Source organism: Nicotiana tabacum, chromosome 15 (assembly GCF_000715075.1).
Source record: "Nicotiana tabacum cultivar K326 chromosome 15, ASM71507v2, whole genome shotgun sequence".
NCBI classification, from domain to species: domain Eukaryota; kingdom Viridiplantae; phylum Streptophyta; class Magnoliopsida; order Solanales; family Solanaceae; genus Nicotiana; species Nicotiana tabacum.
In genome coordinates, this window is record NC_134094.1 from 91,783,758 (window position 1) to 91,811,584 (window position 27,827).

General features: G+C 37.2%; 2 protein-coding genes across 5 annotated transcripts; one reads left to right on the top strand and one right to left on the bottom strand.

Moving 5' to 3' along the window:
* Window positions 1–2,760: 2,760 nt before the first annotated feature.
* Window positions 2,761–9,680, top strand: LOC107775099 (cell division control protein 2 homolog A). 2 transcript variants are annotated; one of them, XM_016594779.2, is made up of 9 exons: window positions 2,761–2,926; window positions 3,975–4,005; window positions 4,089–4,273; window positions 6,610–6,730; window positions 6,974–7,147; window positions 7,535–7,698; window positions 8,399–8,486; window positions 8,590–8,643; window positions 9,288–9,680. In XM_016594779.2, the coding sequence occupies exons 2-9, from the start codon at window positions 3,997–3,999 to the stop codon at window positions 9,375–9,377; spliced, it is 885 nt and encodes a 294-aa protein (XP_016450265.2). In that variant the 5' UTR covers window positions 2,761–2,926; window positions 3,975–3,996; the 3' UTR covers window positions 9,378–9,680. The 2 variants fall into 2 exon arrangements, with proteins under 2 accessions (XP_016450265.2, XP_075087102.1); XM_075231001.1 differs by lacking the exon at window positions 2,761–2,926 and adding an exon at window positions 3,110–3,204.
* An 846-nt stretch (window positions 9,681–10,526) lies between these two features.
* LOC107775100 (tryptophan--tRNA ligase, chloroplastic/mitochondrial) lies at window positions 10,527–22,734 on the bottom strand. 3 transcript variants are annotated; one of them, XR_012699358.1, is made up of 16 exons: window positions 22,526–22,717; window positions 22,285–22,434; window positions 21,014–21,101; window positions 19,269–19,310; window positions 17,699–17,788; window positions 17,495–17,617; window positions 16,129–16,200; window positions 15,780–15,892; window positions 15,624–15,645; window positions 15,461–15,526; window positions 15,278–15,334; window positions 13,656–13,702; window positions 13,355–13,436; window positions 12,344–12,438; window positions 12,110–12,199; window positions 10,993–11,023 (listed from the first exon to the last, which is right to left on the bottom strand). XR_012699358.1 is itself a non-coding variant. In XM_016594781.2 (15 exons), exons 1-15 carry the CDS (start codon window positions 22,591–22,593, stop codon window positions 10,889–10,891), a joined length of 1,242 nt encoding a protein of 413 aa, XP_016450267.1. In that variant the 5' UTR covers window positions 22,594–22,734; the 3' UTR covers window positions 10,527–10,888. The 3 variants fall into 3 exon arrangements, 2 of the variants coding, with proteins under 2 accessions (XP_016450267.1, XP_016450266.1); XM_016594781.2 differs by lacking the exon at window positions 12,344–12,438 and having other exon boundaries at window positions 10,527–11,023; window positions 22,285–22,431; window positions 22,526–22,734; XM_016594780.2 differs by lacking the exon at window positions 12,344–12,438 and having other exon boundaries at window positions 10,527–11,023; window positions 22,526–22,713.
* Window positions 22,735–27,827: the final 5,093 nt, after the last annotated feature.

The window sequence follows — 27,827 nt, forward strand, 5'->3', positions numbered from 1 at the left end:
CCTGACGGTAGCGTTAGGCGCTATCACGACCTATAATGGATTTTGGGTTGTGAAAAACCTACGGTCAAACTTATCAAAATTCTAAACCTCTAAATTGCAAAGTTTTGGCACAAGGGGGACTATTTTCTTAAGGGGGTAGGCCGAAATGGCCAAATTTGCAAAAAATGGTCATTTTCTAACGGTCATTTTTGAATTTGACCGTTGGCAACAGTCAAAAAATTTTAAAAAAAAAATCAACGGTAACTAGGTTGGACCGGGTTGTAGCCCGGTAAAAACTCGGTATGGGTAACCGGTCTAACCGGGTTCCGGGGCACCGGTTACCAAAATATGTTCGTTCCCGTCCGGCTCCCCGCCAACCCTCCCCAAACCGTCCCACCCCCCTAGCGTACCGGTCTGAACCGGGTCGAACGGGGCTATCAGTGGGTTGGCCTGACCCGATTAACATGTATAGTAATTGTGCCCCAAATTCCCGTGGTCAAGAGATCGGGAGGAGAAGCACCCCCTCTCAAACGTCTGTTGCCGGTGGAGAAGACATAGTGGGTGTTGGTGACGAAGGTGTAGATGGTGTAAAGGGGCGTGAAGTTGTTGGCGTTGAAGGTTGAGAAGCAGCTGCAGCGGGAGCAACATTGATTATTGGTTGCTCAGTATTCGAAGGCAGAAGAGGCCCGGGGTCCGAGCTCCTTGGACCAGAAACAGCAACGGGGACAGGATAACGGAAATTAACATTATCTACGAGATCCATCTCGACCTAAAGTGCTTGGGCCTCTTCTACGGTCGAGTTTTTGAAGCACTCCCGGCTGAGCATCCAGTTGAGCTAATGAAGTTATTCTTTTTCTTTTGAGGGAAGCCATTTCATCACTGGCCTCTCCATCTTCCACAACAACCACTGTGGTCGGCTTGGTTGATGTGGCCTTTATTTTCTTATTTTTATCCCCAGCTGAGGAAGAACGTCGCATTTTTGGTTGCTTGTTCCCTGGTTGGGGATTCCGAGAGGAAGCACCTCCACCGAAAGCAGATCCGTAGGCACTACTTCGAGCAAGGGCACTTTGTATCGCCCTCGCGGCCTCCGCGGGGTCAGCCAAAATATCAACTTCGGGGTAGGTGACAGAGCCCTACGGGAGTCCTGAATCAAGCAAAAAATGGAGTTAGCAAAGGTTACTTGTGCTCGTACAAAGACTAAAGGAAGAAGGACTCGGTTTACCATGGTTCTTGGGCTTCCACCCATATTTGGGGACCATTTCCTTCCACCGATAGGTTTTCAGTGTTGTAATATCCAGAATCTTCTGAACCCACTGATCTAGGCCTTGAACTCGTGGTGGTTCCCACCGGGCAGCTGGAATAACAGAGGCAAAAAGGTCAACAATAACGGAAAATAATCTTTTTACGAAGGAAAGAGATGAATAAATTACAAACTTACGAGAGCGGCTCCACGGTTCAAGAAAAGATGGAGCTGTGGCCGGGATGATATTCCTGGTAGCGATGATGACAAATCGCTTCATCTATCTAAGGTCACTGTCATCATCCACGCTTGTGAGAAGGGCGTGGTGGCCATGTTTGCTAAAATTTATTACTCCCTCACAGAAGATTTTGGGGGAGTAGAGATTCATCATATGTGCCAGGGTTAGGGTTTTCCCATTCTCCATGCACAGCTGGCGTAGGCAAGCCACCGTTATCTATATAGATGGGCCTACTTATGCCAAGAAGACATGGTACCGGTGGCAAAACTCCAAAATCACGGGGTCGAGCCCTTTGCTCGTCCCCAAGGAAAACAGACCCAAGGTGAAGGGATATGTATAGACATACGTAAAACCTTCCTTGGTGAAGGTAACCCACTCTATCACATCCGGAGCAAGGATGTCAAGGTTTGGGCAGTTGCAGTCCTCCTTCATAGCAGGAATACTAGAAGGGCGAATAGAGGAAGGGTACCTGCTAACGACCCAAGTCCGTAGGGACACGGATGGAAATTTCTCTTGGAAGTCATTGGCATTGCTCATGTATTTGGGTATGATGGTGCTTACCGTGGGAAGCTCAGAATCAACGTCAGCCTCTTTGTCTTTGTTTCTCTTCGGGCCTCCACCGAAGAGAAGACCAAAGTTTCAATAGAGGAAGCCTTGGTAGTAAAAAAGGTGGTAAAGTTTTTTAGTGAAAGTTAGAGAAGATGAAAGTTTTCTAAGTAGGAGGAGGTTGAATGTAGAGAAAATGATAAACTTATGAAAGTTTTGGAGGTGAAAGAGGTAAAGTGATGAGTATAAGTAAAGATATAGACGGCAAAAATCGTGATCATGATTACCTCGAGAACCGACAAAAATATTATTGAATCATAGGGCAACACGTGTTCGGTATATCAAATGCAAGAAGACGTGCGTCTTTTTAAGTGTCTGAGACTGTTCATAAGATTTTCCGCTAAGAAAGAAGAAAATATATATCTATGTTATATCTAAAGTGAAGTAGTATCAAAATATTAAATTGATTGACAAGTTAATAAAAAGTCACATCAGTAAATGTATAGTACTAAGTACTTGCTAATTTAATAAAGAATAAATAAGGAACAAACAATTTATTTGATTACTATATAATGTGTATCCTTTAATTTTGTATAAATTTTATTATATTTGTGCACACTATATTAAATATTAAAATAATATGATATAATAAATCATAATTTTATAAGATTAATATTCTATTAAATTGTGATTGTAACATTAGTATAGTTCAAAACACACATTCAAATTAATTTGAGGTAGAATATGCTCGGTTAAATATCCTTTTTCTGCTCCCGCTAACAAAGTAAAGCTGACTGTAAGTCCACTAAAAAGTGTTCCCAGTGGTACATCTACAGTTACCCCGTCTCAGCCAGTGCTACTGCGACTTCTCATCTCCAATTCTGCGCATCACAACGCTGATTTCGTCCTCTCTTCCTATTCAGGTGAGTCACAATTGTTTCCCCTCTTTACCCCTACTCACATTTTCCAAATTACATCTCCTTTTTGTGTTAATTTCCAAAAAATTGGAGTTACTTGCTGCTGATAGCTGTGCCTGTTGATTCTCGGGGGGGGGGGGGGGTGGAGTTGGGGTTTTTAGAGCTGATTATCTATTTAAGTAAAGTGGAGATCTCTATTTTGATTTGTAATATATGTTAAGATGGTTTTCTAGTGGAACATTAATTGGTGTTGCTTGAATTGAAATGGCTGGCTAGACACCAAAGTATGAAATGAGTGCAAAATATTTTTCCTCTTTATTTTATAACTGCAAGTATTATCCGGTAGTATTCAGTTTTTTCTGTGAATATGCCATTTGAAAATCTTGCTCGGTTCTGCATTGAATTTAAAATGTACTAAAATGTTTCTCCTTAGTGTAGTGTACATGGTCTTTGGGTATTTTTCACTTGTTGTCAATTGTTATTACTATTATTTTTTGATAACCAAGAATCCCGAGTTGCTGACAACCCCAATTAGCCCACATGTTTGAAATTCAGGAGAGTAGGCCCTGTCCCTCTACTTTGCTCCCACTTAAATTCCAGGCTTCGCAACAGTGGAAGTTTTTGTTGAAGTGTGTGACTATCTCATTTAAGAGTTTAAGCTATTAGAGAGAATACACATTTAATTACTTAATCGTCTTCAACATACCCCCTCACATGCGGGCTTTATTCATTTTCCCGAGCTAAACACGTGAAAATTCTTTGTAATAATAGGTGGCGGTGAGACTTGAACCCAGGACCTATCTGCCGTTATACCATGTTAAAGTGTGTGACCTCTATCTAAAAGTTGAAGCTATTAAAGAGAACTCACTTTTAACTACTTAACTATGTTTTCAACAGTTTCAAACTGAACGCTAATCCAAATTTAAAAGAATAGGACAACAGTTACTGCTTTTGATCATAGTCAAAAAGACGTAAAAGATATCCTTGACAAATTCTTTCTTACTACCTCTTTTCATCTGAGTTACTCTTTTGTTCCTCTTGCTTTGCCTTTCAGGAGTCCGTCCAGCTTGACCTAGATGGACCAGGTAAATGAGTTTTATCTGTATTATTAGTTTCTTTTTGTTATACCTGATGCTTATTTGGATAGTGATATTCGGGGTCATTGCAGTATGAAAAGGTTGAAAAGATTGGTGAAGGAACTTATGGTGTAGTATACAAAGCTCGTGATCGTGTAACGAATGAAACTATTGCACTGAAGAAAATTCGGCTGGAGCAGGAAGATGAGGGTGTGCCGAGCACGGCTATTAGAGAGATCTCCCTCTTGAAAGAGATGCAGCATGTAAACATCGTGAGGTATACTGTAGAGATATGGTCTTTGTATACTACTTATGAAATGATTACATATGGATGCGATTGCAGTGAGAGTGATTGAGGCTGTATTTTCTATTTCCTGTGGTTATTCGATAAATGTACTGTAGATTATATGGTTTATGCATACTTCTAATTCCCCTCCATATCAGTTCACGCAGGGCCTTTGCTATTATAGTATCTTGGCAACAGTAAACTATTAATTTGCTCTCTAGCGTTGTCCGTCTTCCTTTTACTCCTTGCTCCGCTGTAGAAGAATCATTTTTGAGTATCAAGCTTCTGAAATTCTACTATATGGAGTCCATATGTGGAAGATGTTTTTCCTTCTACCCTGGGGATTGGGGCAGGATTTAACTGAACATATTTACTGCTTCGGAGGCTTCTCATGGGATGTACCAGTTCTTACTGTGGAAAACTCGACCCCTTTATATTCTGCGCTTCTTCAAGTCTATTTGGGATGCATAAGGGCTGTTACCGTTATGGATATAGACCTATATTTTGATACATCTTGTAGTAGGGATGATAAAACCATATCATTACTTAGATTCTGGATAATTGGAAACTTCAACAACTAAACGTTTTAGATTGAATTACTATAAAAGTTATGCATCTATGTAATGCAAGCTTGTTTCCATATATATGCGTGTTAGATTGCACCCAAGGTTGTGATCAATGAAGTGGGTTGAGAACCGGGAGGTCTTAAGTTCAAATCTCTGCGGAAGCAAAAAACACTAGGTGATTTCTTCCCATCTGTCCGAACCTTGATGGATAGAGTTACCCGGTACTTGTGCTGGTGGGAGATAGCATCTACCCCGTGGAATTAGTCGAGTGCGGGCAATTTGGCTTGGACACCATATATATATATATATATATATATATATATATATATATATATATATATATATATATATATATATATATAGAGAGAGAGAGAGAGAGAGAGAGAGAGAGAGAGAGAGAGAGAGAGAGAGAGAGAGAGAGAGAGAGAGAGAGAGAACTTTTGCTGGAGGTGGAATGGTTAGAGACAATTTGTAATTTAAGGAACCTATTAATCATTCCTTGGTTTGAAAGTATAAAGTTCTTTTAGAACTATTTAAGCTCATAGTAGCTAGAAGATGAGACCACCCCAAGGGTGTGGCCTAGTGGTCAATGAAGTGGGGTAAGAACCATGGTCTCAGGTTCACATCCCAGCGGAGGATTTCTTCCCATATGTCAAAGCCTTGGTGGACAAAATTACCTAGTATCTGTTGCTAGTGGGAGGTAGCTGATATCCTATGGAATTAGTTGAGGTGCGCGCAAGCTGGCCCGGGCATAAAAAAAAGTAGCCAAAATTCGAGACATCTTCTGAACTTACCCATCTATTGTTTGTATGAGCTAGCTGGCGGACCTACTTATTGACTAGTGGGTGCGTGAGCACCCATTGTTTTTTACCCAAGCACTAGGTTTTATATAAGGAACTAGTATTAACATACAAATAGATTGACCAAGCACCTCTTCCATGACTACCAACAATTCAATACTCAAGATTAAAGGCCGTTGAGCACTCACAACTGAAAGTTCTAGGTTCGCCACTGGATTTAGGGGATGACGAATTCGACTTCTAAGCACACATCAGATAGCCACACCTATGTCCATGTAACAAAAATACTCACAGCTGGTGAGGGGTGATCATTCCTTTAGCCACTCCTCGGACATGTGCACTCACAAAATCTAAAGCACAAGTAGCACGGAAGGAGCTTGCGAGTTAGTAAGGTTGAAACCTTGAGCAAAAGATAGGCAGCATATATTGATGCTAACCTTTGAACGACTATGGCGCTATGGTCGTCATCCAGGAGGACTCAATTGTGTTTGACGGCAACACGAGATGATGTGAATCTCACATGGATGAGCATCTTGGATGCAAGGAAGTGTGCATTCTTTTCCCAAATTTGTTTTGGACATGATCATGGGCACTGAATTATACTGAAAAGACCTAACATAGAGTTGGTTGGTTTGTGTTCAATGGGATCATGAGTATAGCACTGAATAATTGTGTCATTACAATATGTAGAGTTTGCCAATGACATTTGCAATGTGTGAGGTGCGCATGTAGTATTATATGAAGAGATTTGCGCCCTTATGGGGTTAGTGAGTTCAGGAGGGCTGCTTTCTTTTTTTTTCTTTTTTTTTTGGCTGATTGAGTCAAAAGGAATTGAAGACTAGAGAGCAGATCCTAACGTGTACATATTTGTAACTTGGATGCCAGTATCGAAATTTTCTTTTATCGATGGGAAAGCTACTTTTGAATTTTGTAAGAAGGTTTTCTTCTTATCTGGTTACAGGTTGCAAGATGTGGTGCACAGTGAGAAGCGATTATATCTAGTCTTTGAATATCTCGACTTGGATTTGAAGAAGCATATGGATTCATGTCCAGAGTTCTCTAAGGATCCACGTCTTGTAAAAGTGAGTAAAAACTGGATGATCATTTGGAGGTGTTCGCATTATGTGTTATCTGCTTGATGAATTGTGTAACTCTATTTATCATCTTTGTGGAAGAGGGAGGGAGAGGCACCCTGACCATAAATACTTAAATTTAAGATTGTTTGATTATGTGAATAGAGAAAGTATCACTATCTAATGATTTTTCCCAAGTTCACAGGCTTCTTGTTCACCGTCATCAATTAAGCAATCTCTACTATTCTGCAGATGTTTTTGTATCAAATACTCCGTGGTATTGCTTATTGTCATTCTCATAGAGTTCTTCACCGAGATCTGAAGCCTCAGAACTTGCTGATAGATAAGCGTACGAATGCTTTAAAGCTTGCAGACTTTGGATTGGCTAGAGCTTTTGGTATTCCTGTCAGAACTTTCACTCATGAGGTATACACATAGTTTTAGCTCTCTGAAACTCTCGTTGTGTCTTCTCTTAAATTTTCACTGTTGTCTAATGTTCCATAGGAGTTAGGACAGACGAGAAAAAAGTTATGAGCTGTAAGCATAAACTTTTCTTACATCTAATGTCTTCAAGATATGATACATAATATCTATACGAACAACTTTTTCTCTTCAGAGTTTTCTTTACTTGTTATAGCTTAAGTTGACTGTTAGTTGATAAAGATAAAGAGCTTGATCAGGGGTCTGTCCCCAATCATTTAAGATACTCTTTTATCTTTTGTACTTCCTGCTCTAACCCATCATTAATTGGACCAAGGATATCTATCTAACTGTTGTTTTATTGGCTCTTTAATAGTTAATTTTTTGGTTCAGGTGGTGACCTTATGGTACAGGGCACCAGAAATACTGCTAGGAGCACGCAACTACTCTACTCCTGTTGATGTTTGGTCAGTTGGCTGCATATTTGCTGAGATGGTGAACCAGCGGCCCCTGTTTCCGGGTGACTCCGAGATTGACGAACTTTTCAAGATTTTCAGGTTTTAATATACATAACAAATTTTTTTGTTACCTTTCTCAGAAAAAGTGTTCATAACCAATTCTTACTGATAAGAAAAATATGCATCACTACTTCTTTCATGAAAGCATTATTTCTTATGAAAAGAACATATCCAAAAATACTTTGATAATGGAAGTGTTTCTCCTTGTCTAAAAATTCCCTTCTCATCCTTTTAACGACCCTTCTTAGAAAAAAAAATAGGCATGGAACATCCTTCTGGCCTCTGTTATGCATCACGATCAAAATAATTAGGACTCAAAAAGCAGGCAAAATGTAGGGTGCATGGGCAAGACTCATGGTTCAGAATACTGTAAACTTCACTGTCGGATGGCCTGTGATGTCAATTTCCTCATGCTGATATGCGTATCAAATAATTTATTCTATTAACTTTCCATATCAATTTTTTTTTATTCTATTTACTTACCCTTCTAGGGGGGTTAAGGAGGTTCATATGTTGGTCCTTGTAAAAGAAAAAGAAGGTTCATATATTGGCTTCATGAAGTTTATGACCGAAATGTCAGTGTTAACATGTTCTATATTAATTTCATCAAACTGTATAAAGCATATGCTAGACCGAGGTTTCTTGAATCAAGGAATGTCAGCATTTTATTTCCTTGTACTTCATGATTGTTGAATATTTCCAATGATGTCATGATTCTCTACTTTTTCCGTCTATAAAGAGTAATAGGTACTCCAAATGAGGATACATGGCCTGGAGTGACTTCTCTGCCTGATTATAAATCTGCTTTCCCAAAATGGCCACCTAAGGTAATTTAGGTTTCTCTGTGGTTTCTTTCCTAACAATTTGACTCCTGCTAGACTGAGGATAACATCGTACGGATTATTTAAATGGTACCCTTTGAACTTGCAGGACTTGGCAACTGTAGTCCCAAATCTTGATGCACCAGGTCTTGATCTCATTGGTGTAAGTTACGTTATAAATGATATCTGTATCTTATGAACATGAAAGTTAATAATGTCTTGAATGAAGCTCCAGCTTTTGCGATTGATTCCCAATGAGAGATATTTTAGTGAAAGACATAAAAAGCATCTACAATTAACTGCTATGTGAATCTCTGCCTGTGAAATTGCAACATCAGTGGACAGTTGAAGGACATTGAACCATTAACAGCAGCAAAAGACTGACAATTAGTTTTCTTAAAGAAAAAGGGTGTTCCAATTGTTGTGCTTGTGTTACATGTTTTTCTTTTTAATTGGTTCATGATCTGCATTCTTATACTTTTTTCAGTCTCTTTAGTCTTGTTTCCTTTCTTTGCGTGTCTCTTTTCTTTTCCTTCTGATTTTCCCTTTTTAGTTGGAGGACGTCGGGAGGTGGGTTGTTATGATGCAGTTTGTTTCTATGCGCATTAGAAATTTTCATGTTTTCAATTCAATTAATTACTTCGGAACTTCTCTTTTCATTAGGATTATGAGTAGGTCTTTACGTGTGGACAATGAGTAGTGTTTGATGACCAGATGATATGATATGATATGATACTTTAGACTTCAATCTATTGCGCTGATCTATGTGGTCCAATTACTCAATGTCCTGGCTTATTGATGTTTCAGAAAATGCTTTGCCTGGATCCCAGCAAGAGAATCACTGCCCGGAGCGCCCTTGAGCATGACTACTTCAAAGATATTGGTTTTGTTCCGTGATTCTTTGTACCTTCATCCCGAGTGTTGATGTATATTTGGGTGTGTTATCTACAAGGTTTTGTTCTTAATTTGTGCAATCTTTAGGCTTTCCATTCCTTTTTTTTTTTTCTTCTAATTATATTTTCCTCCAAAGCGATCCAGTCCTTATTAGAAGAGTGGTCCTGGCACAGCCTTCATGAATATTCTTGTTCCAGTTTCGGTGTACCATGGACATGTTGAAGCATAGTTTCAGTGCAATTTCCTTTTGGTTGTATTTTGTGGTTCTGGATACTGTTTTGTTACATTAATTTTATTTTGGGGTGCTATTAATGTTGTCTATAGTTCTCTCTGGGATTAAACTGACTTTATTTACTGGAGTCTTTGGTTATCCCAAAGCGTCATTCCTGAGAATGCAAGCTAATATTGCTCAAGAGCACTCTCACAATTAGGGTAGGAGGTCGTTATCAAATATAATTACTCAACGTCAGTCATCACCGATCCACCAAGAAGCAATACTAAGGAATTGAGGCACTGGGATTCTAACTAGTAATTAAATGCAATTAAGAAAAAGAAGCACTTAATTACTAAAAGCAAACGAGTAAAGGCTAAGAATTAAACAAGGATCACTTGACGATAACTTAATGAAAAAAACAACTATGATAAAAGAGGCACTGGGATTCTAAATATGTCCAAATTGGAGTATACAAAAACGGAAGAAGCAGCAGAGACAACTTCACTAAAACCTTAACCAAGTATTAAGTCCAGATGAACACAAACTTGGGTGAGCACAAAAAATGGAAGACCTTGCTGGTTCATAACAATGATTAGTGTCATCTGCATGTTCCAAGTCCAAGAAAACAAAGGAAAGACTTTCTTACACCAACTTATTGCATTAGTTCTGCAAGCAGTTATTAACGGATTTCTATATGCCAAAAACAACAACGCAGTTTAATCTCATACATGGGGTCTGGGAAGGGTAGTGTGTACGCAGCCTTACCCCTACCTTATAAAGGCAGAGAAGTAGTTTCCGATAGATTCTATATGCCAAAAACATTACGGAAAAACTATTTCTCCTGCATAGCTTCATATAGTAAGTGTGCAAAGCTAAAAGCAACTTGCAACATAAAATTTGCTTCCAAAACTCTTAAGTAAAATGAGTAGAAAAAGGGGGAGTATAAAAATTAGTTATACATTGTGAATAAACAAAAATGGCAAAATCAGCAGTACATCCTCCATTAAGATCTACAAAAATGCACTAATGTATAAAGAAAGAAATCAAATGTAACAACAAATTCACGAGATAAGGGGTAGCTCACTTGGTGAGTGAGCTCTCTGCCTACCAAGAGCAGTAATGGTTCAAACCCCATCAATAGTGTAGCATGCCCGCCTTAAAAATATCACATTTCTTTGCACCTCACAAATTGACAGGCAAATCCAGGAATCTAAGGGAAATATACATTGTTCGTAAGTTATTTTTAAAAGTTGCTATCTCATTGACCTCTGCGATTGGGTTCATGCAGCATTGGTTATGCTCATCTCCTCAAGAATCCCATTGCCTGGTAGACATTATTGACAGTAACATCGGCTACATCTGCTGCTTTTCTGGCTCCCTCTGCCAAGACTCCATCCAAGTAACTCGTGTCGGATACAATTTCCTCATAGCGTGCCTGAAAAGTACAAACCAAAAGGAATTATGCAGAAGTGTCTTTGAAGGAATAAAACATTGGAGAGATATCATCTTTGACTTCCGATTGTACGATAAGAATCAGAGACAGGAAGATGCCGTTCTCTGAGCTTGAACTTATTCCGTTTTAAACAGAAATTTAAACTGCAAGAAAACCGAACAAAAAGAACTTCACAGAAAATTAAAAGAAAAAGGCTAAGGAAGAAACTATAACCCTATATTTGAAAGAGAAGTGGATTGAAATAAAAAAGATGCTCGAGAGGAAAATGAAGAGTTAGAACACAATAGGGTTGGATTGTCACCAGTTGATACCGAGATGCAAAATACTAGCAAGGTATATTGTCAAAAAAAGGATAGCAGCAAATTCAAACATAAAAATAGATGCAAACATATGCATGCCTCCAAAGCTTGGAATCTATGAAAATATGTCCACCAGAGGCCTTCCATTACATTTTCTAGATCATAGAAGCAAGTAAAAAATGAAGCAAAAGCTGAAGTCAAACAAGTTTTTAAAAGCCACCCGCAACTTGATCAGTTTTCCCATAAATGTTCCAGTTATTCACCTAATTCATGAGGCTGTGACAACTGAACTCTTCGTTTCCTTACCCACTGATAGGTGGATACTTATAAGTAGAATAACTTTCATTAAATAAAGTAATGGTTAACAATATGATAAAATTTATCTTCCAAGGATCATGAAGCACAGTCCAGATTTCTTTTTCCTTCCAGGAAATGGATACTTGAGACTAATCATAAGAATAACTATTTATTTTTTTAACATTCAACCATGGACAGCATACTGAAAGGAAAGCAAAATTAGAGCTTTATGCACACTTTCACCTACAGGACCAACAGCACAGAAAGAAGTCTCTAACTAGAGCAAGAGAGTGCAACAGATATGGACCAACCATCACATTAGCAAATAAATGACCAGTAGGCCTCCTAGTGTTCATTTTGGCTGTCTTGCTATAGAGAAAAGTCCTCAAGTTAGAATTTGGCAGATTGACAAAATTGAACTTTCACTCAAATATACAAGTAGCTCAGTAGGCATCACATGCGAAAGAAGAACCTGGATAGGGTGTAGATGATCAACTAAAGCATCTGTAAGCACGAGTTTGAACGTTCCCCAATTCATATCTCTGCATTCTTCTGCAACCTCCTGTGGCATCAAGGCATTGAGAATTAACTTCTCCAATATTGCTTGGACAATGGAACCAATTAAGCACCCCTCAAAATCAACCACTCAAAAGAAGAAGAAAAAAAAAAGAAATTTAGCTATTTTATATGACACACTTTGCCAGACCTTTAATGTGAAGTTTATTGAGTTGCATGTTATAGCACCAAGCATCATGTGTTCACGCAGGGTTCAAGGAAGGGCCGGCATATCAAGAGGGTGTGCTGTAGGCAGCTCACAACGCAAAAATCAGTGGTTGATTCCATGGTTTGAACCCGTAAGCTATAGGTCACACAAAAACAACTTTACCATTGCTCCAAGGCTCCCCTTCATTAAACGGCAACCCGGTGCCAAATGACCAACTCTAGGCATGCGAGAGGGTGCTACAATGTCCTACATTGGTTAAGATAACCCGTTCCTGTCTCTTCATATGGTTTTGGGCAATTATCACTTTAAGTGCTAGTTTTAAGCTTGAGTTAGGCCCAATGTTAATGTTCTTAATATACATAAGCTATAGAATAGGAAGGAACACAAAAAATACATAATTACAAATGAACAAATTTTCCTAATGGATCTTAACTAATCCTTAGCAATAATGAATTTCCCCAATTGATGTGACAATATTCTTAGCATATTCTTAAAAGTTAAAAAGCCAGTTTAAAGAGAGCACCAACTTATGATGTTGATTTAAATTGTCAAATAAATTTAAGTTCTTAATAATGTTGAAAGTTTTTCAAACATAAAAATTGTGTCCTTAAATTAGGATATAACTGATAAAAAAGTGCAGCTGATACACTAAGCTCCCGCTATGCACGGAGTCCTGGGAGGGATATAACTTATACAAATTTTAAAATTCCAATATCCAATTAATTTAGTATACTAAAAAAATTGTATCGACTCTCTCAATTGTAAATGGCACCAAGGAATTGGCTTGATTTCCTAATTCTTTGGGTTGTAGTTAACAGCACAAGGAACTGTAATATGAGTGAGAAGAACCATAGAAAAATATATTGAGCAAAAGTAGTAACATTTACATGATAAAATCAATCTGCCACCCATAAAAGAATAGGCATACATAATACTGGTGAAACGAAAGGATAATGTACACAAATTAATAGCATTAGATATGAAGCCATTCACCTGCTTGGTCTTGCCTGTAACTAGCTGATAAATAGAAAGAAGATTGTTACATTCAGGTCTTTCCGGATTGTCAAACTCCATGCTGTATATTGGCAAATAAAACAACAGAAAAAATTATAACACACCACAAGAAAGTAAAGCCATTGAGACAAATATTTATGCCAAAGGACGTATGTCACATGCCTTGTCAAGGTCTAGCCTTTAGAGCAGCTTTTTCTTTTAAAAAGAAAATTAAAGTCTCGATGGAGAAAATAAAATAAAATTCTACAAGCCTCCGCACCAGAAGTGATTAGATGCTTACCCAGGAAACGAATCAGTCTTGCACCGTTTTATTTTATTTGCTATTACCTATGAAAAGAACAAAAAATCCCACATTAAGCATGAAACAGGTTTAATGTTCAATACATGATAATTACCCCAGCCAAGCTTTATTTCGATATCACAAGGTCATCACCACTAAAGATTTATTAAAAATGCATACAACTCCACACCTAGAACCCTACTCCAACAGAACACTTTTTCTTTTGATTAGATAAACTATCCTACTCCAGCAAAACACGTATTTTGACATGATACAAGTATTGAATAAGAATTTAAACTGTAATTGTTACAACAACAACAATAACAACCCAGTTTAATCCCATAAGTGGGGTCTGAGGAGGGTAGTGTGTACGTAGACCTTACCCCTACACTATAAAGGTAGAGAGGTTGTTTCCGATAGACCCTCGGCTCAAGGAACAGTAAAAAAAAAAAACCACAAGCAATAGCAGCAACAATGTAATAGGGTAATGGAAGCGAATGACACAACAAGTAATAAAAAACCAGGAATAAGAGGAATAAGAGAATACAAGAATTGTACTAGTACTACTGGCAAGTCTAGGAGAAACTCACAACTACCTGTCAACCTACCACCTTAATCCTCGACCTCCACACCTTCCTATCGTGGGTCATCCGGTAAGGTGAAGCTTAAACTGTAATTGTTAATCTAAAAGAATTGACATGAGATTATTGGTTTTTTCTTAAAAAAAAGATCATTGTTTTAATTTTGATTTCTTAAGGTCAAACTAGAAGATATAGTGTGGTGAGATGAAAGAAAGTATTGTTTAACTTTTTACCGTGCATAAATGTGGTTAACTTTCCTTTTTAGGAAATACCGAAATAGATGTTAATTTGGGATAAAGCTGGACATTCAACTAAAGAGAAATAATCCCAATATGGTCACATGTGGATGTCAACTCTTAGTCCAATTGCTTCAACTGTTAATAAAGCCACTACCATCGCAGTGAGCATCTAGTACCTCTGCATGCCCAAGGCCGGACACCTGGAGCGCAGACAACATAATGTCTGCGCGTAATAATGGTTAAACCAAGAATAAGGATGACTTTGACTTTGATACCATGTTTAGAAAAATGAACCTTGAACGCAACGAAACTCCAACAGCTAGCTGTTTAGGTTGGGTTAGACCAAGGTCCATCTTTCTTGACACTAGACCCTGAAATGCACCATTGCTCTTGAGTCTTGACATTCTTTTACTAATTGTAACTTTTCAGTTATTTTTATCAAAAACCAATAAATGGACATGGTCTTGACATTCTTTTACTAATAGTAACTTTCAGATATTTTTATCAAAGACCAATAAATGGACATGGATATGTGGAGTAAGCCAAATATAAACAGAGAGGAAAAGAGAGTGAAAAAGTATTTATGATGAACTTAGACATGGAATTGCAGATTCCAAAGTCTAGAAAGTGTGTATAAGTCTTTTTCTCTTTCCTTCTTACAATAACACATTCAGAATATGATTAGCCAATTCAAGCTTTTTATCATTTTAAAATGCATAAACCCACGTTCCAAAAGTGATATACATAACAGATGCTTCTAAAAGCAAAAAATAGATGCCCAAAAAAAACTAATTTTACTTACATCTTTTGAATCTAGCAAATTGATTCTCGACTGATCAGATGGTGCTGACTTCGACATCTGTCCAACGAACTCCATTAGAAAAATATATTGGAAAGAAGCACTATTTTTAGAAGTGTCCGTGCAGAAGAAAAGAAGAAGAAAATGAAACAAATAAAAGCTGCTTGACCTTAAGAGATTTCAAACCTTGGAAAGACCATCAGTAAGGGACATGATTCGAGCCCCAGCGGGTGGAATAAGGGGCTCAGGAACCTACATTGACAAAAGCATACTGATTAGCATTCTTCACCTATACAAATAGCATGTACAGAAGTGAAGGGTATCAACCAGGCTTCAGTTGAGAATCCACCTTGAAGATTGAACCGCCTCTCCTGTTACAGAGAAAAAACAAAGTGATTTTCTTTTGACAAGTTGAAATATAATCAACTCGAAAAAGTCAAACAACAAGATGGCAAGTATCCAAATATATGTATTTAGAGCATAACATGACTGCCTTATGACTTACCCTCCCAGTTTCTTCCACTTCCTTCCTCCATATAAATAGTTAACACGCTCAGCCAGCTCTCGTGTCAACTCCAGGTGTTGCTTCTGATCCTCTCCAACAGGGACAAAATCAGACTGCCGAAGGATACTTTGATACATCAGATCCACAGACATTCACACACACTTTCAAGATTAGAGTTGGCGGAAAATTGTGCTGGGAACTGCAGTGGCATTTGAGCAATCTTCCCAAGGATACCCCAAGATATAATGGTAATCAAAATACTGAATGCAACAAGTCAAGCTTCTTGTTCATAAAAAATAAATTCGAGACATTTTAACTAGGGTTAGTGAAGTGTGGAGCTGGAAACCACCTGGTACAGAAGAATATCAGCAGCCATTAGCACAGGATAGGTTAGAAGGGCAACACCCACATTTTCATCCCCCTGCATAGGGAAATAAATATAAAAAACGCCTGGTAGAGACACTGAAAAAACAGTCCGGTATAAGAAAGAGCCAAAGGTTTAAGTGTGAAAGCAAAGAGTTATGATGTTACTGTAACAGATGGGGATAAACCAGCAACCAGTCTGGATTTTTATGTCATTCCGGAAAAAAGGTTTAGAAGAATTCACCTAAATAGCCGTCTATCCAACTGCTCGAAAAACATTGTATCCGGCCGAATATTTGTGCAAAAATCCAAAAGGTTTATTCCATTTTCTTGGTTCCGATTTCAAGCATTAATTATATGGACCAGATATTTCAGCAATTGTAAGAAGTCTTAATGTCAGAAATGAGAAAAGTAAGAATCCCAAAGCAGACATACATGTTTCTGTTGGAGATAGGGGGTCCAAAGGTATACCCATTAAAAGCATGCTAGTTAATAATATTTCAAAGCATGCTAGTTAATAATATTTCAAAGCATGCTTGTTAATAATATCTTCAAGCATTCATGCTCTAAGGGGTATTCATACTGGGTTATGGAACTTACAGAAAATTTGGCCTATCAATACAGTTGAGATCTTCACATCATATTATAGGCTCTTCTGTTGCTCGGCAAAGACATCTTAACATTTATTCCATATTCATAAGAGATGTTACAATCAAAATGATATTTGTTTAATGTTGTTTATAGAAACAGAAAAAATATCAAACCTGATCTTGACTACTAACTGCATAAAATAGAAGAAACTGGTCTATAAAATAGAAAGGAGATCGGGTAACTAAAATAAGTGTGTTAAAGAACAAGATTTTATGAGGCACTAAAGGTTGTAAGTTCAAGAGGCAAGCAGCAAACTCATGTTGAGCAACAGTGTAGTTCTTCGGACAAAGCAGGCATCATGCTCGCATGAATACATTTATGTGGAGCCTAATGACATCAATGGCACTTGTAAATATAGTCAAAGAAAGATCAACGAATTATCTTTTGCCAGTCATAGAAGTTCTGCCCAGTTTGTGTATTTAAACTTGATAGCAAATCTACCTACTATTATTATTTATCCAAAACATTCTCTGGTTGAGTTCATACTTCTGAATTATTGCACCTCTAAAGTGTAGTTCAATATCCACTTTTTCCACATGCAGCATCAAATCACAGTTTACAGATGATATGGTTGAAATAAAATTCCTCCAAAGATTTGGTGAATTAAATCTGTATAAACTGTTAAATCCTAAAAAGCAGAAATTAAGGTATTGAAAAAACGACAGGCAATGGAGAGAGGGCTGCATACAGCAACGACGCACCGCCTTCCGTGATTTCTCTTTAAATTGAATCATCCTGTTGAGCCAACCAATAGGTGTTGCAGAACTCAAAAGCCACATCAACTCTACATGAGCACGGACATGAGACTGCACAAAGACTGAAGCCTGGAAGCGAAGTCGCAATAATCACAATGCAAGGGATAGGCCACAATGTAATATATATGTTAGAGAAAATAAAGAGCAGACCTTAGAAGGATCCACACCACATGCTAAATAAATAGCTGCTGTATCCCTTGTTGACCTTAGCAATTGTTGTGCGTCAAATGGCAAAGTTATCTGGAAAAATCTGAAACAATATTACCTTCACCAGCTTTTATTTATTTCCTTATCCTCACACGCAGTGGTAGGGGGTACAGCCAGGAATTTTGGGGATAGATTTGCCATATGTGCATAAGCAAGTGAATGGGGTATCAGCATGGCATAATGTTCTCAGTTGGAGCACTAAAAACAAACGGGGCCATTTACTCTTATTTTCAACTAGTCACAAGTCCTACTCAATTGGAAGAAGAAAAATTTATTAGTCCTACCATAGTTTCACACCTATGGACCGGTGCATCTGCATGACCAAACGATCTCAAGCGAACTTGTCCCATTTTATCCTCAATATGTGCTACTTGCACCTTCTGCCGAATGCGTCCATTTTTAATCTTATCAAATCATTTGTGACAGCACATCCATCTTACCATCCACATTTCTTCAACACTCATTTTGTGGATATGTTGGACTTAGCAGTCCAATATTCACTATATATAACATAGCCGGTCTTGTAGCTCTTCTATAGAACTTACCTTTTACTCTGGTAGGCATCATTTTATCACATAACACTACTGTAACACTTCTCCATTTCAACCATCCAATTTTAATCCTATGAGTAGCATCTTCATCTATTATTTCATTCTCTTGAAACAAGCCTAGATATCTAAATTGTTTGCATTTTGGCACCGCAATCCCATTTAGTCTCACCTCAACTTCGCTCTTCTCATGCTGACTAAACTTGCATTGCATGTACTCAGTTTTACTACTACTTATCCTAAAACCCTTACTCTCTAAGGTGTTTCTCCATAGCTCAAGCTTTTGGTTGACAACCTCGCTAATTTCATCAATTAGCACAATATTATAAGCAAAGCATACACCCATGGGACCTCATCTTGAATTGTGTTGGTTAGCTCATCCATAACTAGGGCAAATAAGTAGGGGCCCAATGCAGAACCCTGGTCTAAACCCACTGTTATGGGAAACTCCTTTGTATCTCCTACTATTGTTTTCATGCTAGTGAAAGCTCCTTCATATGTGTCCTTTACGATATTCATATATTTAATATGAATTCCTTTCTTCTCCATCACCCACCAAAGGACTTGCCGCTGTGGTATTCGATCATATGTTGTCTCTAGGAAAAGGGAGGTCCCTACTAGGATTTGAGTTAATAAAGCCTGAGAATCTGGATTGCCATTCAAAATCCTAGATGAACTGACTTCCAATTGTGAGTATCTGGACGATGATGAAAGATCTAGGAACTTTACTTTTAAAACTTCCTTGGCAGAAATAAGGTTAGCAAATTAAGCAGATAATCACAATGATATTCCAAAACTAAGAGAGTACAGAGTAACTGATTAAATTTATATAAAGGAGAGTGAGTCATACAACTATTACTTGATAATGCAAGTTCATATATATCTTCCACAATGTAAAATAGCACGAGAAAATTCCAAAGAAACAACATATGACTAGGGAATAGTCTGGCAAATTTGAACTATACCGCATGAAGGTCCACAATGAAGAAGAATGTCTCATGTGTATCCTGAAAAGAGCAACCTCATCAGTGAAAGAGTAAGTCAAATCTAAATTGAAATTTCTGTAAACGAAAATATAACAATATTTCTCATACAAATAGAAAAAAGATTAGTAGCAAATCTGTTTTCTTTTACATGTAAAAATGATCGTAAATCTCTTAACATGTCTTATATGTACAGCCGCTGTAATTTCCAATCAACTGAGCTAGCATTAAGGGATTCAAGAATTTCTTTAAAAATAGGCCATTCAATTGAGTATCTGAATAATCAGAAGGAAGAACCCAGACAAAATGAGGAACCCATAGCAGCAGTGTTGTGAAAAGGGCTCGCTTCAGCGCTTTAAGCGTGAAGCGAAGTGAGGCGGCCACTGTGTCGCTTCTGTAAGGTGAAGCGTAGCAGGTAGGTTGAAGCGTCCGCTTTTGCCAAAAAAGCGAGAAGCGAGAAGCGACGGAAGCGCTCGCTTTTGTCTTTTAAGTCACTGATAAATGAAAAAGCTCAGTCTTTTTTTACAAAATCAGCGGGCAGCAGAGCAAGCAGCGACTAGGGTTTCAATTTTCATGCCCATGTATGTTTTCTTCTTCTTCTTCTTTTTCTCATTCTCTTCTTCTTCTTCTTCGGTGCTTAAAATAGCAGCGAAATGCTGCCAATTTTTTTTCCCATTCAGTTCTTCTTTTTCTCATTCCCTTCTTCTTCTTCTCATTCTCTTCTTCTTCTTCTTCTTCTTCGTCTTCTTCTTCTTCTTCTTATTTTCGTTTCAGTCCTTAAAACTGCAGCGAAATGCTGCCATTTTTTTTTTCCTTCAGTTTTTCATCTTTTGTTCTTAGTCTCACTGCCAATTTTTTTAGTATTGGCAGTTACATGTGTTGTATGCAGTTACATGTGTAACATGTGTTGTCTATGCAGTATTTATTTTAATATTTTTCTTAATTCCGCTTCACTTCAAAAAAGCGAGCGCTTCGTTCCTCGCTTCACGCTTTAAGTGAAAAGGGGCTTGTCGCTTTTCCTCGCTTCACGCTCTTCACAACACTGCATAACATCAACTGTCTTATCATCAAACTGTGTCAGCAATTGGAATTCACCATTCCATTCAAAAACCTGATTGAGGCATCGACATCCACACAAAATGCAGAGAAACCCAAAGAGATAGGCAGATATTTGATCTATAACGAGTTGATCAACGTGCTAGTGTGTCCGTTGGAAGCCCTACACATTGATTGTCACACCTTGATAGCCAATCCACAGTAACATATTGTGGAAAAGATGTTGAAGAATGATGACTAAGAAGTGTGGATTCAACAAGGTTAATTCAACAGATTTCCCAGGCTGATATTGGCTCCATTGTGAAACAGATCTCATGTGGAAATGATAACCAAAGTAGTCTTAGAAATTCGAATGTCTTAGATTGATGTTATATAAATTTCCATTATGGTGTAAATGAATTTGACTACACTGAGACAAATCCGCAAACTTTGTGAACACAAAAAGTTCTTGATTAAAAGCTAAAGGTGGAAATCTCAAGCACCATTCAACAGGCTACATCATAGGAAGCACTTACACCTTCGCTTCAGATTGCAAAACAAAACATTAATAGGATATTAAGCAATTTTAAACATAAAGAGAAATTTAATTGCTTGGATTATGTTGTAGCTAAGTTAAAAATTCTTTGACACAGACTCTATTCCCACATAAACTATAAGAAAAAGAAGCCAACCTGCAAGCGTATCCAGTTCTTTATGGCACCAAGATAATTTCCCAAATGTATCAATCCTGTAGGCTGAACACCGGAGACTATTCTCTTCCTGTTTAAAGAAAAGAAGAACAAAAGTAAAACATTCCAATCATGAGAATCATATACTATCATAGTGATCTAAAGTTTCAAATATAACCAGCTAAGCCTGTAGTGTTACACATAAATGTGTTTACTTCAAAATCACTCACATGCCTCTTGGTACCATAAACCACAAGCAATATATTTCTCCATATCTTGGTGCATGCCCAACAACTACATAACTTCTTGATGAAGATGTTCATTCTTAGTACTTTTCATTTCCACGAGTTAAACTAGGTTTAAAATAGATTGAAAAAATAAACTTAACAGCCAAAAGCTTCTACTTTCCGAAGTACCGATATATGGAACCACATAATATGAGTATACAATGCAACAAGACCAAAAGTTAAGAATAAGACATGTAAATCATACAAAACAATGTAAAAGTGTAATTATTACTCATGTAAGAAACCAGCTATTAGCATTGTGGAGCAGCATAACCATTAAAATTCAAAACCAATCACTGATTTTTGTGGATTAATATTATCTCTGGTTAAAAAGGCCAAAGACTATCCAAAAATTACTGTGAATAGTAAATGGAGGGGGGAAATCGACTGTTGTAAATTTACTAGTATACTAACAATGACAGGCACAAGTCAACTCAAAATCACCAAAAAGTAACAAAATTAACCTTAAGCTCTCCGGACAAGTTCCTCAAGATGGATAAACAAGTTATGTTGTCCAGGAAAAATGATCAAAGCACTTGCATCCAAGGGTGTGGCCTAGCGGTGAGGTCTCAGGCTCAAATCTCAGCGGAGGAAAAAAAAATACTAGGTGATTTATTCCCACTACCGGCTTGATGGGCAGAGTTACCTGGTACATGTTATAGTGAGAGGTACAGGTGTACCATAGAATAGTCAAGGTGCATGCAAGCTTACATTACATGGACACCACAATCATAAAAATGATTAAAGCACGGCTAATTTGAAAATTCACACATTAACCAAGAGCTGTAAAAATGAATCAACTAGCCCATTAATTAACAAGCTGTCAAATTGAAATCATCAAACAATGCAGAGAAATTTTCTTTTTTTTTTCTTGTTCAGTAAATATTTCATCTTTCTGAGTTGCATTACACGAAGCAGCGAGTAAATCACAATCGAGTAGACTTTGATAAAAAGAGTTATAGTAGCAAAAATTGCGAGCTGCATTACTTTACAGGGTTTGAAGAAGACTCAGAATTAACAGGTTCAGAGACAGCTACACTGCAAAGGCACCGAAAATCTCGACCGGCTTGTAAATTATGTTGACGAATTAGCTGTGGTCTTCTCAAGTATTTACCTAAACTTAATCCGCGTGACCTGCTAAGTATTGATAAAAACAGAGCTAAAATTGAAGATAGTGAATGGAGAAAAGGAAAATTAACAGCTAAACAGAGGAGAGAGAGATGAATACGTGGAAGAGGCGAAGCGAGGAGCAGAATAAGTGACCATACTGAAATGAGAGAGTAGAGAACGGCCCATTGCTGCTGCTTTTTTTTGAGGTCTGCAAGTTGGAACGCAGTTTGGATGAGATGGTGATTATGGGGAAACGGGAAAAGGGATATACAAGTCGCATTTTGTGAGTTGCGAGGTCTAGTGTGATTTACACCTTAAAGTTGCACTGATTTCTATGAACTTAGGAGTGTTTCTAATTTAACACCGCGACTCAATAGAACGAGTATATTAATTAGGAGTGTTAAAATCGAACTTGAAAATCGAACCAAATATAAAAGTCAAATTAAATCGATTAAAAAATCGGATTAGGTTTACTTTGATTTAGTTTGGTATTGAATAAAAAAATTCGAATCAATCCGACATATAAATATATAATTTTTATATATACGTTTAAAATTTTATATAGAATTATTTTTAGAAAATATCTAAAAATATTTGGGATTCTCTAATGAGATGTAATATTTAATAGAACTATAAAGTGCATTCATATTTATTTAGAATGAGTATTAATTAGGGGTGTTAAAACCGAACCTGAAAATCGTACCAAACAGAAAAGTCAAATCAAATCGATTAAAAAACCTCATTAGGTTTGGTTTGATATAGTTTGGTATTGAGTAAAAAAATTCGAACCAATCCGATATATAAATATATAATTTTTATATATATGTTTAAAATTTTATATATAATTATTTTTTAAAAAATGTCTAGAAATATTTGGGATTCTCTAATGAGATGTAATATTTAATAGAATTATAAAGTGCATTCATATTTATTTTCGTTAAATAATGAGTTGTATCATCACTTTCTTATCAAGTGCTATTGAAATGCGTCAATCTTCTTGTTTTTTCATATTCATATGTCAAAATCTGTTAAATTCTTATACCTTTTTCGAATTTGAAATGGTAGTTCGATAATTTTTAAAATTAAATAGAACATATCATTATTTTTGTTTCATATTGATTTTATTCTTAATTATTAAATTCGGTTAACTTCGAAAGCATACATCAACGAAAAATTATTGTTAGATGACTAAGAAAATAATATCATGTGTTACTAAAAAAATCTCCAATAAAAATATTTTAATAGATCATATGTTTGTTAGTTTTTTCAATTTCTACTAAACATATATTCACTTATCAAAACGTTATCTATAACTTTAACGAAGTAAGATTGAAATAATATTCATGTAACAAAAAAATCTGAAAAACCTGAAAAAGCCGACAAAGCCGAACCAATCCAAACCGATATAGTTGGTTTGGCTTGGTTTTGATAAAAACTTAACCAACCCGGTCCATGTACACCCCTAGTATTAATAAACACCTCTAACCATTGAACAGGCTTATGTGGCAATAATATATGTGACATGGCAATAGTGTGTGCATATCACGCAAATCAGACGTGTGAAAGCAATTTGCTTGAGTAATTAAAAAAGAAAACAAAAGACAAAAAGTAAAAAAGAATTCAAAAATTCACAAGTACCCACCCAACACCCCATCTCCCCATCCCATTCCTCTTTCTTTTCTTATTTTCCCCCGACATCACGTGCCCTTTTGTTTCTGTTTTATTTTCTTTTCATTTTCATCTTCATTAGAGGCTTTGGAACTCTTCACTATACAACAATGGTGCACCTATTCTCTATAAAAATACTTCAAATAAACCAATAATCTGGCTTCCCAAACATCACAATATCTCCTAGACCTACTAACCGATGTCTCATTCCCCATTAAAACTGCTGAAAATATATACAAAAACACATCATCCTTAGGAATCAAAATAGACATCCATTTTTCTTCATTAAAGGCTTTATGGAAGAAAAAAAAATCGTATACGGGTAAAATCGGGGATAATGCACACCCCGATTTTCCGATGAAGAAGACGGAAGAAGGGCACGAACACACGAGGTTGAAATCGAGGTTGGGAACCTTTCGTACCGAGACCCATGAAAGGTGAACAATGTGCTCATCGTCGGGCATGATAAAGCAACGCTCCCCGGACCCAAAACGAGATCTAAGATCTCGGGAAATATGGCAATGGTTATGTATGACTAACCGGATATCACGGCGCATATCTTGTCCGATGTGTGTTACGGATAAGTAATTAACAAGAAAGAATTTTTTTACCTTTTTAGACTTGTACTAGGGATAAAACTCTTCTACTATATAAAGGGGAAGTTTTATTTCATAAGACATATTTTAACACGCAAACCAAGACAATACAAATTTATTTTTTTGCTTTTTAGCTATTGAAAAGTTCTTACTTTATTGTTTGTTCTTCATTCACAATTGGCTTCGAACCAAGGGTCTAATCAAGGGCTAAACTACTGTTCAACCTAAGTTTGAGTTGGACCGTAACATTACAATTGGTTTGATTATACATTTTGTCTTTAACTCATTTATCTAATATTCTTGATTATTTGTGTTGAATCAATCCATATATCATCTCTGCCTCAGTGGGCGAAATCATCAACGTATACCAACTGATCAGGTGGTGGTGCGTATATAACATTGTAACCTTTCCCCATACCCCATATACATATAATATATACTTATACAATGTCATCTGGTCATGGGTCAATGTACATGTATAAATATGCCTTCGGATAAACTTTCTCGGAATGTCATAAGATCAATATGCCTTCGGATAAACTTTATCAACTACGTATTTTTCTCAGACCCATGAACAGAAGATATAATAATAAGACACATGGGGAATCAAGAACATAGGCACCCCTAGTGCTTCTATGAATATAGGCATTTATAAAAGTTGTGTGTTTGCTCGTTTCATTTGTATCGTAGGGATCATGCCAAAAGGAAATAGGGAATAGCCTTAACACACCTGAGCCGATTCTCTTGATAGTTCTCTAACACACGTCAATCGCGACAAAATACGTAACGGTGGTGTCGAAGTAGGAAAAAATCTGTATGATTTCCTTGAGAAGGTTATACCGTGCTCCCTTAGATTTTCAAGTCACACTGCTTATAGCATTTTTGTGGGTCGTATGAATTTTTTTATGGCTTTCCATCCGTTACTTTGCAAAATATAAACATCTCAGTTAATGATGTAGGAAGGTTTCTTTATCACAGTGGGTTGTGGGGGGCACTTCATGTTGATTACTTTGCCAAAGAATCTCCTAAATATGCCAATTAGCTCCATATACCAAAGAGTCACTATTAGGCTTGATCAATACTCCCACTTGTTGCCACATGGATATGGTATCTCCACTAATTTCTTACGCACAAATTCTTAATTAGCTTGTTAATCTCCCACTAAAATTATTAATTAACCCATTACCCACATAATTAAGTATTAACTTAATTTACTTAAAAATACTAATCACTTTCAATATACTATATACACCTTACTATCATGGCCATGCGGTATATTGTATGGCACTTGTCCATAAATAAGGGGTATTATAGCTTGGACCATATTTTATCCCAAATTATCAAACTTCAACGAAACTCATTTTCTTAGTTTTTTTTTATCCTCTTACTTTCACGGAACTTACTTATCACTTGTTATAAATAACATAAATACCTATATCCTCAAAAATAATCTCATTCCAGAGCTTACATTGATTAACTTACGACGAAACTTTAACGTACGAAAATGCAAAATATAACATCCTTCTCCCCTTAGAAACATTCGTCCTCGAATGTTTAACTCCCCGAGATCTATATAAATTTTGGCAGAGTCTCCTTTATAACAGTACTACTACCAACCCTCCTCATAGCAAACTCAATAACACAATACCACATAAGGCCACAATCATCAATAATGAAAATGGCTTCACACAACCAAAGACGGTAACTAACATAAAAATCCATACACGCACCTAAAGGTTGTGATGTCTCGGTCTGATCCCCCTCTGGAAGCGAAAATAAGTAAGGATACCTAGACTCCATATCTTTTTAAGCTTCTCAAGTCATCTCTTCCACATTATTGTTTCTCCAAAGTACTTTAACCGAAGCTACATCCTTAGTTCTCAATCTTCGAACATGTCTATCTAGTATAGCAATGAGAGCTTCCTCATATGATAGTTGCTCTGAACATCGTCAACTGACACGACTCTGGAAGGATCTCTGATACACTTATAGAGCATAGACACATGAAAGACTGGATGTACAAACTCTAAGTCAGAAGGCAAGTCTAACTCATATACTACTGGCTTACCTTACGTATGATCTTATATGGTCCAATGTACCAAGGGCTAAGTTTTCCTTTCTTACCGAACCTCATAACGCCTTTCATCGGTGATACCTTTAGGAATACCTAGTCGTCAACCTAAAACTCAAAGTTTCATCGTCGATTATCCGCATAAGACTTCTGACGGCTTTGAGATGCTAATATCCTTTCCTGTATAAGCCTAATCTTCTCGATTGCCTGTTGTATCAACTCTGGTCCTACTAACTTAGTTTCCCCAACATCGAACTATCCGATATGTGACGTACACTTCCATCCGTAAAAAGCTTCGTATGGAGCCATCTGAATACTAGAATGATAGTTATTATTATACGCGAACTCAACAAGCAGAAAATGATCATCCCGACTATCCTTGAAGTCTATCACACAAGCCCGTAACATATCCTTAAGTGTCTGAATAGTACGCTCAGCCTGTCTGTCTGTCTAGGGATAAAATATTATACTAAGATTTACCTGAGTCCCCAATCCTTTTTGGAAGAACCTCTAGAAATTAGCTGTAAACTGAGAACCTCTATCCGAGATAATAGATATAGGGATACCATGAAGTCGTACTACCTCCTTAATGTAAAGCCTTGCATAATCCTCTACGGAATATGTAGTCCTAACAGGCAGAAAATGGGTTGATTTTATAAGTCTATCAACAATCACCCATATAGAATTGAAATTACGATGGGTACGAGGTAAGCCTATGATGAAATCCATATTATTTACTTCCTACTTCCAAGTCGGAATCTTTATATCCTGCAATAATCCATAGGGTTTTTGATGCTCAATCTTAACCTGCTAACAGTTAGGGCATTGAGCAACAAACTTTGCTATATCCTTTTTCATTCCGTCCCACCAATATATTTCCCTAATATCATGATACATCTTTGTTACTCCTGGATGGACAGAATAACGAGAATAGTGAGTCTCTCCCATAACCTGTCGGTGCAACCCTGCAATATTAGGGACACATAATCGTCCTCGATATCTTAGGACCCCATCTCCTGTAATCTCAAATGGTGTCTTCTCCTTCTGAGGGGTTGTATCCCTGTAATGAGCTAACATGGGGTCCT

Bases quoted from the DNA above. Each gene is read 5' to 3' on its own strand.
- LOC107775099 (XM_016594779.2), top strand. The intron at 6,731-6,973 runs GTGAGTAAAAAC...ACTATTCTGCAG, and splicing joins AGGATCCACGTCTTGTAAAA to ATGTTTTTGTATCAAATACT. The intron at 7,699-8,398 runs GTTTTAATATAC...CCGTCTATAAAG, and splicing joins GAACTTTTCAAGATTTTCAG to AGTAATAGGTACTCCAAATG.
- LOC107775100 (XM_016594780.2), bottom strand. From the start codon at position 22,593: ATGGGCCGTTCTCTACTCTCTCATTTCAGTATGGTCACTTATTCTGCT. The intron at 22,435-22,525 runs GTATTCATCTCT...ATCAATACTTAG, and splicing joins CCTCGCTTCGCCTCTTCCAC to CAGGTCACGCGGATTAAGTT. The intron at 15,527-15,623 runs GTGGATTCTCAA...TTGTCAATGTAG, and splicing joins GAGGCGGTTCAATCTTCAAG to GTTCCTGAGCCCCTTATTCC.